The 17,648-nt window shown below is 37.4% G+C and overlaps 1 protein-coding gene across 1 annotated transcript; it reads right to left on the bottom strand.

Moving 5' to 3' along the window:
- Positions 1-14,730: 14,730 nt before the first annotated feature.
- On the bottom strand, positions 14,731-17,377 carry LOC110691281 (pentatricopeptide repeat-containing protein At1g08070, chloroplastic-like). The gene is made up of 2 exons (XM_021868203.1): positions 17,364-17,377; positions 14,731-17,100 (listed from the first exon to the last, which is right to left on the bottom strand). The coding sequence occupies exons 1-2, from the start codon at positions 17,375-17,377 to the stop codon at positions 15,309-15,311; spliced, it is 1,806 nt and encodes a 601-aa protein (XP_021723895.1). The 3' UTR covers positions 14,731-15,308.
- Positions 17,378-17,648: the final 271 nt, after the last annotated feature.

Genomic DNA, 17,648 nt, shown 5'->3' with positions numbered 1-17,648 from the left:
GATTTGAAATCTTCCTCGACCCAAAACAGTGGTGTAACGCTGTGGCATCGTCAAGGGAGTTTTCAAGTGCTAAGGATAAATCCCCCGTTGATGCAGAGTTATCATACTATATATGGTCGAATTCAAGAAATATGGGAGCTTGATTATTGTAACTTCGCGGTTGCTCTTTTCCAGTGTAAGTGGGTTGATAATATCAGGCGTAACGTCAAATATGATGACTTTACTCTTGTAGATATTGGCCACCTGAATGATAGTGAGGAACCATTCATCCTTACATCTCAAGCTAAGCAAGTTTCTACGTAACTGACCCAGTCGACTTAAAATGGTCTATTGTGCTAGCTGGCAAAAGAAGAATCCTAAGCATTGGAGATGTTGAGGATGAGTAAGAATATGATGCGTTTGATGACTCGACACCTTTCACTATTCCTAGACCTGTTGTACCAAATGACGTAGACGACCAAGCAAATTATTTGCGATCAGACCACAACGAAGGAATATTAGATTGAGGTACTATTCGTTGTGACTTTGAAATTGTAGGTGTTGAAAGTATTATAAAATCACAAGTTAGGTGATTTAAAGAATTAATTTGGTGAAAATGAATGAAAGTGTTAACTAACTTGCCCATTTTTCATATTTTCTTTGTAATGAATGAAGTAACTTTTAGAACATGTGAAATATGGAATAAAAATGACCTATACTGGCCATTTCCTATGTCGATTTGTATTATAATTCATAAATTTATATTTGATTAAAACTTTACTGTACAAATTTATTTATATTACAACTAATAACGTGTTATGTTTGTAATGGCAGGTGTTTATATCTCATGGAGGACGATCAGGACCGTAATTGTGTAGAGGATATAGAGGATGATGATGATGATGATTTCTATTAGGATGAGGACAAGCTTTATGATGTCAACAAGGAGAATGATTAGGATGAGGACAAGCTTTATGATGTCAACAAGCGCCTCCTATTGAAAATGAAATTTCTGAGACGGTTGGTGAGAATCCTACTCCCCAAACTCAAAACCAAGGACAAGGTGGTGGAGGGCAGAGGTGAAGGCACCGGCTAAGAAAAAGGTGAAGGGTTCGACGACAAGTTTCAAGAAACCCGTCGGTCCCATGGTCTTAGAGAATGACAAGGTAGGCCAACCTACGGGCAAATGGCGTCGTCAATATGTTGTTCACGTTGGCATATGTGCGCGCAAAATCCCCATTACACATGGTTGGCGGGAAGTATCTCCAGGCTTGATTCAAACATTTTGGAATGATACAAGGGCAAGTGTTTTGTTTGCACATTTACACAATTATAAATACTTTTTCACCTTATTGTTATTTAAAAGGTAAAACTAATAATCGCTTTTATTTGTGCTTGCAGAGTCTGTTTAATATTCCTAATGATGCCGCCAAGTGAAGGGTGTTTGAATCTTTACTAGCGAAAAGATTCAGAGGCTTCAAGACCACCTTAGTTCATGGGTGGATCACTAAGAGAGTTGTGAGAAAACCAAAGAAGAAGAAAGCTTGCAAGGGAAAGGATAATGGAGGTGGAAATGATGAAGTTATCGAGGAAGAGCGACTCCCATGGAAAAAATGGCCAAGTGTATCGAAGGATGATTGGGAAGCTTTCGTTCTTCAAAGAAGTAAAAAGGAAGCAATTATAAGTTTGGGTAAATCTGATGACAATTGTATAATATATTCTCTTTTTGAAGTAATGATACTAACATTTCTAATTATGTAGAAAATGCGGGAGAAAAATTCCAAAAATGCATCCATAAATAAGAGAAGTGCATGATTAGCTGTATTATCTACTAGAATGTCGATGTGTGGTAGAGGGAAATCGTCCTTTAGGCTAGCCTTGTTGAGATCCCTGTAGTCCACACACATTCTTACTCTACCATCCTTCTTGGGAACTGGTACCACGTTGGCGACCCATTCTAGATACTTGGATACCTTGATAAAACATGCAGTTATTTGTTTTTGGACTTCTTCTTTTATTTTAAGTGCTACGTCGGATTTCATTCGACGTAACTGTTGTTTTACAGGTTTCATTCCCGGGATTAGTGGTATAGTGTGTTGAGCAATTACTCTGTTTATACCTGGCATATCTTCATATGACCAAGCAAAGACATCAATGAATTCTGCAAGTAGATTTATTAGTTCAAATCTTTCCTCTTTATTTAGATTTAAGCCAATTTTAACTTCCCTTTTAATGGTGGGATCTTTTGATATATTAACTGTCTTAATTTCTTCAATTATTGCTGTTTTATTCTCAAGTGCTTCCATTGCTTTAATTATTTATTTGTCATTTTCATTATTAACAAAGCAATTCTCGTCATCTTGGGTAAGGGAATAAAACGAGGAGTAAGAGGAAGAAGACATATTATTGAATTCTTGAATCATTACATCGAAAAGAGAAAGGTCCGATGGGACCTGGCTACTAAATATTCTAGGGGTAGGTGCTAAACTAGGTGAGATAGTAGGGGGTGCAACTACTAGAGACTTGGATGACTAAATAATAGAAGACTCTAAAGGATACTCGAGCTCAGACTCGGACTCTGACTCAGACGACTCGGACTCGTTGAACATAGGTCCTTCTCCCGTGGTTATGGATATCTTTCTCCACTCGGTGTAGTCACCTTCACGGTCTCGCGCCATCCTTTGAGTAGTCCTTCTGCCGGGGTGATAAGCTTGGAGGGGTCAAATTTTTCACTTTGTAGCGCAGTTTGTATAAGCGCGGAGTTGTTGTTGACACGCTTAGGCTTATTTTTTCTCATTCCCAAAGAGGAGACCCATGACGTTAAAGTCAAAGCATGGAGGTGTTCGTTCGTTGTAAATAGGCGCTGTGATCTCGTCTAGAAAGTTGCAATCCAGGAAAATTTCGAACCCAGGCTGGCGTATCCCATTCATGACAAGTGGTTTTGGGAATTCATAACATGGATAATCTTCTCCCTCTTTTATGAATTGTCCATTTAAAGTGAGAAGGTATGATTCCATTGGCATTGCATATTTCAGGGTGCGAGCTCTTCTTCGTGCATTAGACTTTTCCCAGGCTCGCTTAAGGTCTTCTGGAGTTGGTTCGTAACCAAGTCCGAAGGTATCAATTTTAGGGAGGCCGGGTAGTCCCATTCACTTAGCTATTCCTTTCTTCTTTCTTAAGGTCATTCCAAGAAAGTGCCCTTGTCTCTTAAGGATAACATTGACTACGAGATTTGAGTGGGGTTTATAGTCAAGAGGGGTCTTTTCATCTTCATCGATAAAAGAGACCTCTTCGGCATTAAAGCCCCATAATTCGTCTTTCTCATCGTGCTCCACATTAATGATTGGTTTATCAACCGCTTTGATTCTCATGGGGGAAGCATCGATTGTGACAGGAATTCCTCTAACTATAGCCTTTACTCGTTGATGGAGGGATGAAGGGACGGCCTTAAGGTCATGAAGCCAAGGACATCCCAACATAAGCTGAATGAAGCCTTGATGTCTACTACTTGAAAGTAGTACTATGTTCAATGGCTCCTGCAGTGACGTTCATGGTAATGGTTCCAAGGGCTTGGTGACGAGTGTTGTTATATGCCCTTATGCCTTGTGTGGATGGAGTTAAGTCCTCTTCTTTTATTCTCAACATCCTTGCAGTGCGAAGAGGGCATACATTAATTGCCGAACCATTAACTACAAGGGTCATGGGCACATTCATTCTTTTACATACCACCGTGAGGTTCAAGGCCTTATTGTGTTTATCACCTTCCTGCGATAAGTCCTTGTTAGAAAAGGTGATTAAATTATTAGGACTAGGGAAGTCACTTGTAAGGAAGTTGGCGAGTCCTTCTGGACTAGTCTCAGAATCTATCCCTACTTTGGTTAGAGCATCCATTACTGCAACTATATGTTCTTGAGATGAAGCTAGAAGTTTCCAAACATCATCTCAACCTTAGTCTTTTTGAATTGTTTGACAATGTCAATGTCTTCTATAATGGGTGGTGGAACTTGTTGAGTTGTAGGTATATGTACAGTTGTGACTAGTGGTTGTACTCTTCCAGACCTTGTAAGCATAGTGATTGGGGAGTCCTTATCCTCATCCCAAATGTCTTCAATAGGGTAAAGTGCAGCAAGTGGTGGTTCCTTCATATCTTTGAGGTATACATCCTCATCATCACTATCCCATATTCCATTAATATTGGCATCATTTTCCTAAATCGCTATCTAATTTCGGAATGTTGATGAAAAGTTTCCCATCATCTATGAGTCTTTGGATATATTCCTTGAACCTAAAACAGTTTTAAGTTATATGTCCTCCAAATTAATGGTATTTGCAGTAAAAATTGTTCACTATTTTGAGAGACTCGAATGGCTTTGGCTTAAGAGGCTTGACCATACCGTTTTCGAGGAGCATGTCAAAGGCTCTTTCATAAGTGATGCGGGAGCATTCAAGATTTCCTTTCTTGATTCGTTCTTGGAACTTTTTTGAAGTTTCTTGATCATTCTTAAAGGTTCTTGGAAGTTTCTTTAATGTTTCTTTAATTAGATTTTGCTTACAAGTTTTTACCTTTCACTTGAAAAGGTTTTTCTTGGTTCAAGCATTAGGATCTTTAATCTTTTTATCTGTTTCTTTAAGTTAGGAAGTAGTTAGTTCGGTTTTTTTTAACTAGTTAGTTAATTAGTTAATAAGCTGATTTTAGGCGTGTGAACTTGCTTGGTGAGCAAGCTTGGTAAGGTTTGAAATCTAATCCAAGGGTTTGAAATCTTATCCAAGGGTTGCTAGAGTTCTAGTTGGATTAGATAACTAATCAAATTCTATCTTATTTGGTTAGTTATGTAAGCCGTGTCATGCTAGCTTGCGGTTCAAGGTTTGCTTCCTTGTTCTCCAAGTTGGTTTGGAAGTCTAGGTTGCTTAGGATTGAATTAGGGACTTGTCCTAATCTTTCTAGGAGAGTCTAGCTTATAAATAGGCTTGTAAACTCAAGAAATAATCAGATTGTTTTATTGATTAAACCTAGCTTTATTGCTTGTTAATTTGAAACGTTCTTTTTCCAGATTTGCTTTGTGTTTGACGAGTGAAGTTAAACATAAAAACCCTTAGATTAGGCGAGTGAAACCTGATTTAAGTGAGGTTAGATTAATTAGTGAGTGAAGCTAATTCAAACTATCCTCAAAAACCCCTAAATCACGATATTAAGGTGAGTGAAGCCTTGAAATCAGATTTAGAACCCTTAGGCTAAAACAAACGAGTGAAGCTTGTTTAAACCTAAGACTAAACGAATCAAGAAACGCATCAATAAGTTGTGCCTATGGGTGTGTAAGCCCTGTTATTCCTTCTTACTTGTGGTTCAACAATGTTGAAAATAAAAGGCTTTCTTCTTACGGTGTTTGATTTATGAGAAGAAGAGGATAGGTTACACTTCTTTTTAGGGACGGGCTTATTTTCTATTTTATTTACCTTTCGGTAAAGAACTTGAAGTTCAAGACTAAGTTCTTGAAGAGCATCAAGAAGGCTATTTATGTCTGTATTGATAGGATTTTGGGAAGGACTAGCAATGTCTTCATTGGTAGTCTCTTCTTGAAAATCAGTCATGCCATCGAAGAAAACCTCCTCTTCTTCTTCAATGGCATGAACTTCTTCCATGGGTGTGATAAGGAGCGATGGATCTATGAGATCTTGCTCATCAGAAATACTCAAGGAATCAGAAAGTGGAGAGTTGTTGATGTTTGGCTTCTTACTAGCAGGGGGCACTGGAAGTTTATTGTTATCAATCAAGTGCTGGATAGGTTCTTTTAACTTCCAACAACTTTCGGTACTTGATGGTATTTGCAGTGTGCGTTTGGATTCCAACTAGCTAGGCAACCTCTTTTCAGGTGCAAGATCTTGAATAGGTCCGATGGGAGTGATGAGTCCTTTGGCATGAAGGCGATCAAAGGAAGTATAGCTCATCCCAATAGGGGTGAACTCCCTTCTATATTGTTTTCTTTGCCCTTGATTATTCATGGATAGGACGTCGTTTAGATTGGAGGTACTAACATTGTTACTAGAGTGGGTGTTTTTGGAAGAAGAAGGATTGTCGTTCTTCTTTCCTTTCCAACCACTGTTGTTACTATTATTAGCAGCTTTCTATTTTGCAAGATCATCCTCAATTTCAGTGCCTATGTTATAAATAACTTTGAAAGTATTTAAATAGCATTGATATTTCAAATGCTTTTGATATTTTTCTTAGAAGTTCTTGATAAACATCCTTACAGATTCTTTCTCACTTGGAACTTCGATCATCCTAGCGGAAGTTTCCTTCCACTTGTTGTAAAAGGCAGTGAAACCTTTGTTCTCTTTTTGTATAAGCATTTCAAGTTCTCTATGATCGATTTCTACTTGAATATTACATTTGTATCTATCAATAAAAGCATGCGTGATAGAATCCCAAGTAGCGACACTACTAGCAAAAGGTCAATTTCCGACGAATGTGTTCCGACGGACACAAAAATCCGTCAAGAAAAACAAAATTTCCGATGGATTTAAATTCCGTCGGAAATTTCCGACGAATTTAGATTTTCCGTCGAAAATTTCCGACGGAATCTAAATCCGTCGGAAAATACTTAGTTTCCGATGGATTTTTCGTCGAAAAACAATTAATTTCCGACGGATTTCAAATCCTTAGGAGATTTCCGACGGAATTAAATTCTGGAATTTACCCCCTTACAACAGAATTATGGTTTTTTTTTAAAAAAAAAACAAAAAGCAAACCCTAATTATTAAACGGATCCCCTCCCCCTTTCATTTATCATTTCTCATTTCTCTCTCCTCTCCTCTTCTCTCTCCCCGCCTCTCTTCTGATTCTTTCTCCTCTCTTCTTCTCTTTCTCTATCCTCTCCTCTCCTCTCCTTTTTCCTCTTCTCTTTCTCTCTGAACTCCTCTCCTCTTTCCTTCTGTCATTTCTCTTTCTCTTTCCTCTTCTCCTTTTCTCGTTCATTCCCCTTCTCCTTTTCTCTAGTTCTCTCACTCTCCTTCTCTCTCTTCTTCGATCTCCTCCTTGTCTCCTTTTCTTTGATCACCAATTTTAAAGGTTTTTTTGTAGATCTAGGTTAGATTGTAGATCTTTTTTTTTTCTTTAAAAAACAATTCTGATTGTAATTAATTTTTGATATAATTGTAATGTTATTTTATTAATTTCAGAAGATAATTGTATATTTAATTATTTTGTTTGATTTCAATTTTTTTTGTTTATTTTCTTTCTGATCTTTGTAAATGTTTATGGTGGTGGTGGGTGGCTTTTTTTGTATTCTGAATTTATTTTGTGTGGGTGTTTTTTATTTTGGGGGTTCGGATAGTGAGGTGGGTGGTGGTGGTTGGTAGATATGGGCGGCGAGGTGGATTCAGTTACGGGTTAGGGTGGTGGGGAAGGATACGAGTGGGTTCGGTTAGGGTGGTAGGGAAGGATACGGGTTAGGGTGGTGGGTGGGTGGTTAGGTGGGGTGGGGTGGGTTCGGTTTGGTTAGGGTTAGGTGGGGTGGGGTGGGGTGGGTTCGGTTTGGTTAGGGTTAGGTGGGGTGGGGTGGGGTGGGGTGGGTTCGGTTTGGTTTGGTTAGGGTTAGGACTTAGGAGGTGGGTCAGGTTCGGTTAAGGTGGGTGGTAGGGTGGTTCGGTGAGAGTGGTAGTGGTGTTGTTAAGGTTATTGGGGTGGTGGTGGTGCATTAGGGTTTAGTTTGGGTGCGTTAGAGTTAGGTGGGGTGAGGGTGGGGTTGACAATGGGTTTTTGGGTGGCTGAAGGTGGTGACAGGCGGTGCCGGTGGTGGTGCGGCTTGTTTTTTTTTTTAATTTGATTGCACCAGTTTCCGACGGATTTATATTCCGTCGGAAATTTGCGACGGACTTTTCTGGTGCCGGAATTCCTCTTCCGACGAAACAATTCCGACGGAATTTCTGTCCGAAAAGGTCATTTTTCCTACAAAAGGTTTTCTAACAACCGCTTCCGACGGAATTTCGGTCGGAAACGGGTTTTCCGACAGAATTCCAGGTGATTCCGACGGAATTTTCCGTCGGAAATGGCCTGTTTTCTAGTAGTGCGGTTTTTCTTAGTGGCTATGGAAAAGAACCATTGTTGGCATATTGGTTCAAGAGAAAGTGGAAAAAGTGAGGGGAAAACCTTCTTGTCAATCCCCTTAATCTCCATAATTTTCTCAAGGACCCTCAAGTGGAAGTAAGGGTTGTCAGTAGCTTTGAATTTAGGAATGTCATTGGCAGAGAACTTCTGCGAAAGAAGATCCTTATCCACTAAGACTCCCTTAGAATTTATTCCAAAATACTTGTAGTCATTGGAGATTGGACTCAAGCTATCCTCCATGCGCTTAATGGTTTTGATGGGTACTTGCTTTTTAGGGTCTTCAACTCGAGTGGTGAGTCCCTTGAGCATTTCGGTAAGTCCGTTCACAATTTCTTTAAGCTTCTCGAATTCTTCTTGACTGGCCATTCCGAACTTTTTCTGTGACGAATCGGTTTATCAAAGATTAGTACTTGAACAAAAGTGTTGTCCTTGATTAAACGTCCTTCTCTTCTTTACCAAGCCCTGTAAAATTAAACCATTGACTCTTTTAATGAATTGACTCAAATTGACTTGTATTTTTTATTGGGTTGAAAAAGAAAAAAATGGGTGCATATTTTGGGAATCAAGCAGCATGGTTTATGTTGGGAGGATAATATCCGACTTACCCCTCTATAAAAAATGACGGAAAAAAGCACACAAGACTGTAGACATGGTCGGAGACATATACAAAGTGTGTGCATTAACATGTGAGTGAAAGTGATATGTGCAAGACTCGTGTAATGACCATGTGATTAGACTCAAGCAAAGAGTAGGTTAAGACCTCATTTATACATTAATCCGGTTAATAATGAAGAATAGACTTAACACGAAGACTCGGAGAAAATGACCGAACATCACGTAGCGATGGAACTGTCGCGGCGCGCTAGGTCTGTCGCGGCGCGACAATGTTGTCGCGACACGGTAAACCTAGCATTCTGCGGCACAAATTAAATTTCCGCACCAATTAATGGAACGTCAATTTAACTTGTTTTCGTTAACCCTTTCGAAGGTATAAGCCTATAGTCATGCTAAGTCAAGTATATTTAGACTTTATAAGTTCAAATTAATCAACCAATTAATTAAGAAAAAATCCTTTTTAGCCCTTGGTTAGTTGGTTAAGACTTTATTTACAAAAACAAGCCAACACAAAAGGTTAGTTTAGTCACAAGTAAAGTATGCACAAGTAAGAAATGCACAAGTAGTCAAGTATTCACAACATGATGCAATGAGTTTGCAACCTAACTATGGCTCTAGTTCTCTAAAGGTCAAGGATTATGGTGGTCAAAGAGGATCCATGGTTATGAGTCTGGATACATCGTGCGGAAGCCTTACCTTTGGAAGGGTTGGCACGATGGATGGGACCCCGCAAGTTAGAATTACTTCCATGGTTTTGTGAATTCACAATCTCGGATGCACCTATCGTTGCACGAAGCGTTCGTTAGGGTGGATGGAGCGTGAAATCCCAAGCTTAAAGTCATATGTAGAACACATATAGGTTCAAAAAAGAAGGAAAACTCAATCAAGAAGTAGAATCGTCGAGACAGTACTAGAATTGGTCAAAACAAGAAGACAGACTCCTGGTGCGATGTCGCGAGAACACGACGCGAGAAGACAGAGACCGTCGCGCAACGACAACTCTATTTTTCGATGTTCTACGAATTTTCTGATTTTTGCAGTATCTTTTCGATTCTAGTTGTGAAAGATATTTCCAGCTTTTCCTACATGTAAAAATCCTATGTTTTTGACACATTTCGGATGGTCGTTCCAATGCGGACCTTTTTATGCTTATGCCACAATGTTAAACGCACATGAATATCTAGAATCTTTCAAGTCTCATCCACTCATTCTAAAGTCAATTGCCAAAATAAATTTTAGGAATCAAAATTAGAAATCCTCCCAGTGGAGTCGCCAAAAACTGTAGGGAATTTTTCAAACTCAACTTTGAGCCCCACTGTGATCATGCTTTAGGCATGGTGAATTCCAAAGGGAAGGAAGCTAGAGATAAAAGAGTCGCCAACAAGTTTTAGGAACTTGTAAACCGTTCACATGTGTGAGGTTACACCCCGTTCACGATCACGGAGATCGCTACCTCCATAGTGGTCCGGAACCATGACTGGATATTCAGGGATGATGGTACGAATCCAACCTAAAAGAGATTGAACCCGCCCTAAATAGGCATCTACTTAATTCTTATAATATTCATGTGTGCGTTTCGATCAACATACATACAACAAGTTAGCACTAAACCTGTTTAATCTACGTTGGTTGATTATTAATGCACAAATAAATCTATTATTGGTGATCACATGAATTAAAATTATATTAGCCTAAAACAAATTATTAATTATCTTATTAGGTGTGATTTCAAGTACAAATTCCCTTTAAACCTGTAAGAAGGGGCGTGATCAAGCAATAACAATACATCATGAATAATCAAGCAACATATAATTAACAAAACAATCATCAAAACATGATTAGCAAGATTTTAGACATGATGATAAACGGATTAATAACAAATCCTAGCATGTCACTAATAATCAAGATCAAAGCTTTAGCCTAAGCATAATACTAGGAAGCAACATGATAATAGAAATATTAAAAACACCCTAAACATGAAACTATGAATCAAAATCAACATCCTAACATGATACTAGGAATCAAAATAATATCCTAACATGATAATAGGAATCAAAATAATATTCTAACATGATAATAGGAATCAAAATAATATTCTAAACATGATTTCTACATCAAAGGAATAAATAATTAATCAAATTACTTACTTTGATGTCTCGTATCTCTTTCTATCAAAACAATACACACGTTAGTAACTTCAAGAAAGATTAAATCAAATAAATAAATCAAATAAGAATTGAAATATAGATTTTGGACTAAACCCTCAGAACTATCAACCTTTCACATCGAGGTCGAAGGCAACTTCGAGACTAACTTGGAGTATTCAAAGCTCGTGAAGGATGTGTGTTAGGATGTGTTTAGGCTAAGGCTAGGCTAGAAATCAAGAAAGAAAGAGAGAGAAAGAAAGAATAAGCTTTAGCTTAGAGAGGGGGAAAGAGATGATGATTGTTGGTGAATCAAAACAGGGAGATACGACCTCTATTTATAAGGAAAAAAGAGGGTCGAAAGATAAGAAATAGAGTCAGAATTTGACTCGGAGTAAAACAGGATCCATCGCGGCGCGCCAGGCTTGTTGCGGCGCGACAGCCTTGTCGCGGCGCGGTAATTCTGTCGCTCAGCGATGGTTTGAGGAAGATAAAACTCGTACGGAATCCGACCTTCAACAAATTTGGGTCAATCAAAATTCCATACGTATTCTATTTTGACCGTGATTAAAATCATTAAAAATCAAATGTTTTATCCAATGTAAAACTCTTAAGTCTTTATCTTTTCGAAAACAGGATAAATTAGAATCTTGCAGAGGATTCTAGAAGCTAATAATAAATCTTAAGGGATTTAGGATCGAAAACAATCTTCTAGAGAATCCTAGAAGCTTGTAATAAATCCTAATTGGATTAAGAATGAGGTTAAGGTTAATGGACCCTCCACATGGTTATTGGGTCGCAGGCAAGGCTCGATTTGGGCTCGGTTTAGTATTTTGGCCATAATTTCTTCTTTATAAGTCGGATTTGGGCTTATAATATATCGTTGTAAAGCTCTTTTCAAACTCCATCCAAAAATACAATTATGGGACCAGGATTATAGACCAAAATAAATTGGTTTTGACGTTTTTATAAAGAGGACACGAAATAATGATTTTAAGGGACACGAAATGAATGATTTTGGGTTTAAAGACACGAAATAAATGATTTTGGTTTAAAACATTTAAGGAAAGGTTAGAAATGGTCAAGGCTTAGAGGAAATTCATGAGACTCTTCAACTCTCCATCTAACTCGATAATCAAAGACGTGAAAGGTACTCATCACTGGGTTTGGTTTTTAGGAGACACAATCAAGTGTCTACAAGTATAAAGGTAACTTTAAATACTTCTAAGATAACTTTAACCCGTTTACAATAAATTAACGTACACCCGCCTTTTTAGAGAATTATTTCCAATATAATATGATTCATAATATGAATCATACACACATTTATAACTAAATGTTCTAACATTAAATCACCCTCTTAGAGTCGTAGGATCCTAAACGTTATATCTTTGAGGCTTATATCGTTAGTATCAGCTAAAAAATTGCATTTTCTTAAAAAATAAAAAATAAAAACAATAAATGAATTTGAAACCCTATAAACTCAACTCATATATACATGTTGTAAACCAAGCATCCTCAAATATTTTATTATCAATAAGTAAACTTATAGAAGTTGATATTTCAATATATACATTGAAATTTGAGAAGCATTTAACAAGATCTTATCATCTTACATTACTATAATTTTTCCTAACTACTCATTTTGTCCCTATTTGTTTGACGCATGCATTACACAGTTGTGAGTCATATATAATTTTGACCATAAATTTATAAATCTATGAGAAATAATATAATCACTTGGAATCTTGTTGGATTCATTTCAATGCATATTTAAAGAATATTATATTTTTATAAATTTTGCTTAAATATAGTATAGCATACTTATGTTTTAAATCATATATTGAAAACTGTAAAAAGTCAAATAAGACAAATAAATAAAGACAAATGGAGTACATTCCGCTTATCACTAAGTATTTGATGCTCTATGCTTCACCAATATAAGTTTCTCTTCATAGTGGGTCTATTCTTCAACTTCTTACCGGGTGGTGCAAATATGGGTACATAGGCTGACGTTATCCAATCACTAATAAAACCATTCAAAAGCTCCAATAGAAACCTAAAAAAGCCTTCAAGTCAATATGATTGTGAAAACAACTAGTTACATAAACTAGTTACATAGTGCTCTGGATGTTCCATTGCCTTCCATTTAGTTGTGGCAGCATGGAACACCACCTAGTCGCCCTAGCATTGCAATTACAAGTCTTTTAAAACAAACTTTCCACATACGAAGTATAAGTATGTACTTCAGTGCCCCCTTCCTAACACAAATGTGAAGAGAGAAACAATTCATTTGCCTTTTCAGTAAGAATTCTTGGACATAAAATTATACCTTTTTACCAATAATTTTTTTCCCTATGCATTCTCTCCATCAATCCCTTTCTTATGTCCTCTAGTATGATCAAATGTAGCCACTAAAAGCTTCATTCATATTGTACTATACTACTATGATATATGTTATCATATTTGAGATTGTGGGGTGCAAAATGCTCTCATCTATTTCTATTAATTAAAGTACTTCCTTGCAACTGCAATGATCGAAGAAAAGAGCTACATATTTGCCTTTAAGTAATTTTTCGTTGTCCAATTAGCAACAACCTTCCTAAAACCCCCTTTCTATATTGAACTACGGATTATTGAAGATCGAAACTAAAAATTTATTGGAAATTTCAAAACATCTTGTTAGATCATACAATTGAAACTGCCTTAAGCTAGATCTAATGTTAGATCATAAGTCCCTAAACCATTTGCAAGGATTTGTAAGTAGCGCCCCTAACTGTATTTGTCCTAGGTTTCCACTCAAACGTAAACCATTCTGAACATCTTATTGCATCCCTTCTTAAAGCATGCATCCAATGGTCATTCTAGTCCAATGGCGGTCATCATTTTTTTATTAATCAATACCCCGTATCTCTCTTTCAGCTCACCCAGGACCATACCCATGCCCACTATTCCACTAATGACCTTGTACTCGCAATGGTTATCCTCAATTTTTTGGTCATTTCTTACCACATAGCAAGCAAAGAAAAGAAAAGAAAAGCAAACAAAAACCTTACCTTTTGATGACAAGTTGCAATATGTCCATTTTGAGCACGACTAAGGCTATAAAATCAATTTGCTATGTAGCCCAAAAGCAAACAACAATTGGAAAAATTAATCTACATAATGTTATTATTCACACACCAAACACATGCATTATGTAATCAAACTTCATGAATGGCTATCAAGTCTTATTTTCACAGTAATAGTTATGGACTTATGGTCACTATATAGTGTATATGGTCTTGAAATCTAGCCTGTCATTTACTAACAGTCTAACATGGTCTAGAAAATGTGGTGGATACTAACACTACAGACGTTGAGATCAAAAAGACTTGGAGAGATGTCGTACATTAATATGATTTCAAATTGAATGGAACAAGAGTTGCTTATTTAATGCATGCTTGAGGAAAGGGAATGGATTCAAATTCAGGGAAGAAGGAACAGGCTAATTGTCCTCAAAAAGGCGGAAGAAGACATTACAAGCAGGTGTTTGACTGTAACTTTTAAAAGATCTTCTCTTAAGGAAGGAAGGAAGAAAAGACGGGGAAACTGTTAATGTTGATTAAAGTAGTAAAATCAACTTTCATTCTTTTACTATCTTTGAGGAAATACGAGGCATATGGAAAGGGATTGTTGGAGTGGCAGAGGATGAGTTAGGAGGGTTGGGAAGGCCTCCATAGTTAGGGTGAACAGTGGTATAAAGAGGAGGTTGAGGGCATTAAATCAGCCAGGAAGCATGCCTTGAAGAGAGGGGTGGGAAAGAAGAGACTGGAAAGGGACTATCTCAAGAGGTGATAGCCTGGAGAAGGCAGGTTTCTTCATGAAGCGATAGGTATGCTGAATAGATGATGTTTGGTAAATTTTCACAACAAAAAGTCAGAGAATAGCAAAGACAGATCTACACAAAAATGGGAAATCACAAGAATCCTTGCAAGCAAAGAAATTAGCATCTGACCATCGACTTTATACTGAGAAATTGTAGTTAGAATTACAGTGGATGCTCAGCCTTCCGGGAGCAGAATTTTCCAAATAATATGTTTACATTGTTACATGGCTTTGCTTCAAAATATGTAGTATTTAAGACCAATAAGCAATCAGTACATCAGAGTTGCTGTATGCTTAGCACCAGATTTGATGGGGGCACTGTATCAGATTTTTTTTTACTTAACCACCTAGGATGCTATTACAAGATCAACAAGAAACACTTTACCATCATAAATGTCAATGATGGATCATGTACACATTATGTCATGCGCCCATGCTGATATGAAATACTGTATTATGAACTCTCCTCGAGAATGTTTATATAAAAAAACAAAAAAAAAATTATGGATTTGAGCTTGAAAAACTAGCTAATTTGTGGCAGACTCAATCAAACTCCTGTTCCCCATCTATCATAACATTCCCTGTTATATCGAGCCTTCCTACTCAAGGTCCATATCTTCAGGTTGGAACCCTAGTGACTGTATAATCTTGGATAAATTTCTCAAGCATACATATATTTCTACCATCTCGGGATGCCTGTGATCTGATGAATAGAATTCGACCGCTTTGTCATGAATCTCTATCATGCTATAACCTGGCTTTTTCTGAAATCTAGTATCCCTCATGGCAACTTTAAGCTCCGACACATAATCCCATTTTCCAGCATCTCCATAAATGTTTGATGATGTAAGGTAGTTTGATGGATTCCTTGGTTCAAGCTCAATCAGATGTTCGAGAGCCAGCTTAGCTATCTCCATATTTTTGTAAACCCTAGAGGCCCCTAGCAAACAGGACCATATAACAGAATCTGCCTTCATGGGCATCATTTTTACTAAATTAAGAGCCTCAATCAGATGACCTGATCGGGAATATAAATCAACCAGACAACCATAGTGCTCAATCTGAGGGCTTAGGGAATAATCAGCCAAGCTCTGAAAATAAGCCAGACCCTCATCAATATAACCAATATGAGTACAGGCACAAAGAACACCCACAAAGGTAACTCCATCAGGTTGTACCCCAGCATTTTTCATCTCATGAAATAAAGCTAAGGCATCTGAGGCATGACCATGCATAGCTAAACCACCAATTATGGTGTTCCAAGATACCAAATCTCTTTTAACCAAGCCATTGAACACGGCTTTAGCAATTTCTATTCGTCCACATTTTGCATACATGTCCATCAGAGCATTTTCGACAGAAACGTGTTCTTTATATCCTATGCGCTGGGCGTAAACATGCACCCACATTCCTAAATCAAGTGCACCCAATCGTGCACAAGCTGACAATACAGTAGCCAAGGTTACATGATTAGGAAGCACCTCAGCCTCAGACAACATTCGATTGAAAGTAGTCAAAACTTCAACGAAACAACCATGATTTGCATACACACCAATCAATCCATTCCAAGAAAAAACATTTCTCTTTGGCATCACTTCGAACAACTCCTCACAAGCATCGACATTCCCACTGTTCGCATACCCATTCAACATAGTATTCCACATCATCGTATCCTTACGCGGCATCACATCAAAGAGCTTATGTGCATTCTCCATATCTCCAGCATCAATATAGCCAGATATCATAGTATTCCATAACACAACATCTCTGTCAACAGCCAAGTCAAAAAGCTCTTTAGCTAATTTCATATCCCCACATAAAATAAATCCACTGATCATATTAGTCCAACCAACAACATTTCTCAATGGTATTTCCTCAAACACCTTAAACGCTCGTCGAAATTCACCGGAACCCGAGTACATCTCAATCAATGTATTACCCACAAAAGGATTTCTCTTAAACCCATTTTTCAACACAACAGAATGAACTTGCTCACCCTCACACAAAGCAGACAACTTTCCACAAGACTTCAAAACCATAGGAAAAGTATAACAGCTGGGCTTAACACAAGATTCCATCATTTTCCCAAACAAAGAAATAACTTCATTGTGCATCCCATTTTGACTGTACCCTTTAAACATAACATTATAAAAAACATCATCTGGTTCAGGCATTTTATCAAATAGTTGGCGTGCATAACTAGCATGCTTCAACACCGCACTTTGAGCAATGATTTTGGGGACTACATAGTAACTATATTCCAACCCATTAACAAAAACTTGAGCTTGAATTTGGTGAAAATGATTAATGGTTTTACATGATTGTAATAAAGAAATAAATTTCTGTTCTAAGAGAATATGTAGTGGCTTTTGAACTACCGCCAGAGCAATTCTTTAATGAAATAAAAATAAAGGAAGAAACTTTTCGGTGGTAGTGCAGATAAGACGAGCAGCGGACGGTGGTAATGGTGGCGGTTTCCGGTGATGGTGATGGTGGTGGAGATTCTAAAAGAATTCTGAATTTGAATATGTTGTGAAAAAGTAAATCAGTAATAGATACTGTTGTTAGAATGACCCAATAGGAAAAACCCAATTTATTGGGCCTTCTTGATATTTGGGCCGGTATTGCAATTTTAATGACTCACACTCACTCACTCTCCAATCCCCATATAGCACAAGTCATAAGAATGTTAATCTGTATAGTAAATGTTCATTTAAACCCTGAAAATTGACCCATTATATAAAATTGGGTCTTGAACATGACCCAATTTCAGAAACTGACTGACGTGAAGAAACTAAAAATAAGTGGGTCAAATCTAAAATGTAGTCTAGCTTGTCCAAAATTTACAAATTGGATTGAGTGACTAAATTTTATTTTCAAAATCTTAAAATTTCTCCCAAATATTTTATAATAGCCCCGTTCTCTTAACCCTTTTATTT

This window comes from Chenopodium quinoa, unplaced genomic scaffold, assembly GCF_001683475.1.
Source record: "Chenopodium quinoa cultivar QQ74 unplaced genomic scaffold, ASM168347v1, whole genome shotgun sequence".
NCBI lineage: Eukaryota > Viridiplantae > Streptophyta > Magnoliopsida > Caryophyllales > Amaranthaceae > Chenopodium > Chenopodium quinoa.
Note: the sequence above shows the minus strand (reverse complement) of the source record. Positions and strands in the feature narration are given on the sequence as shown.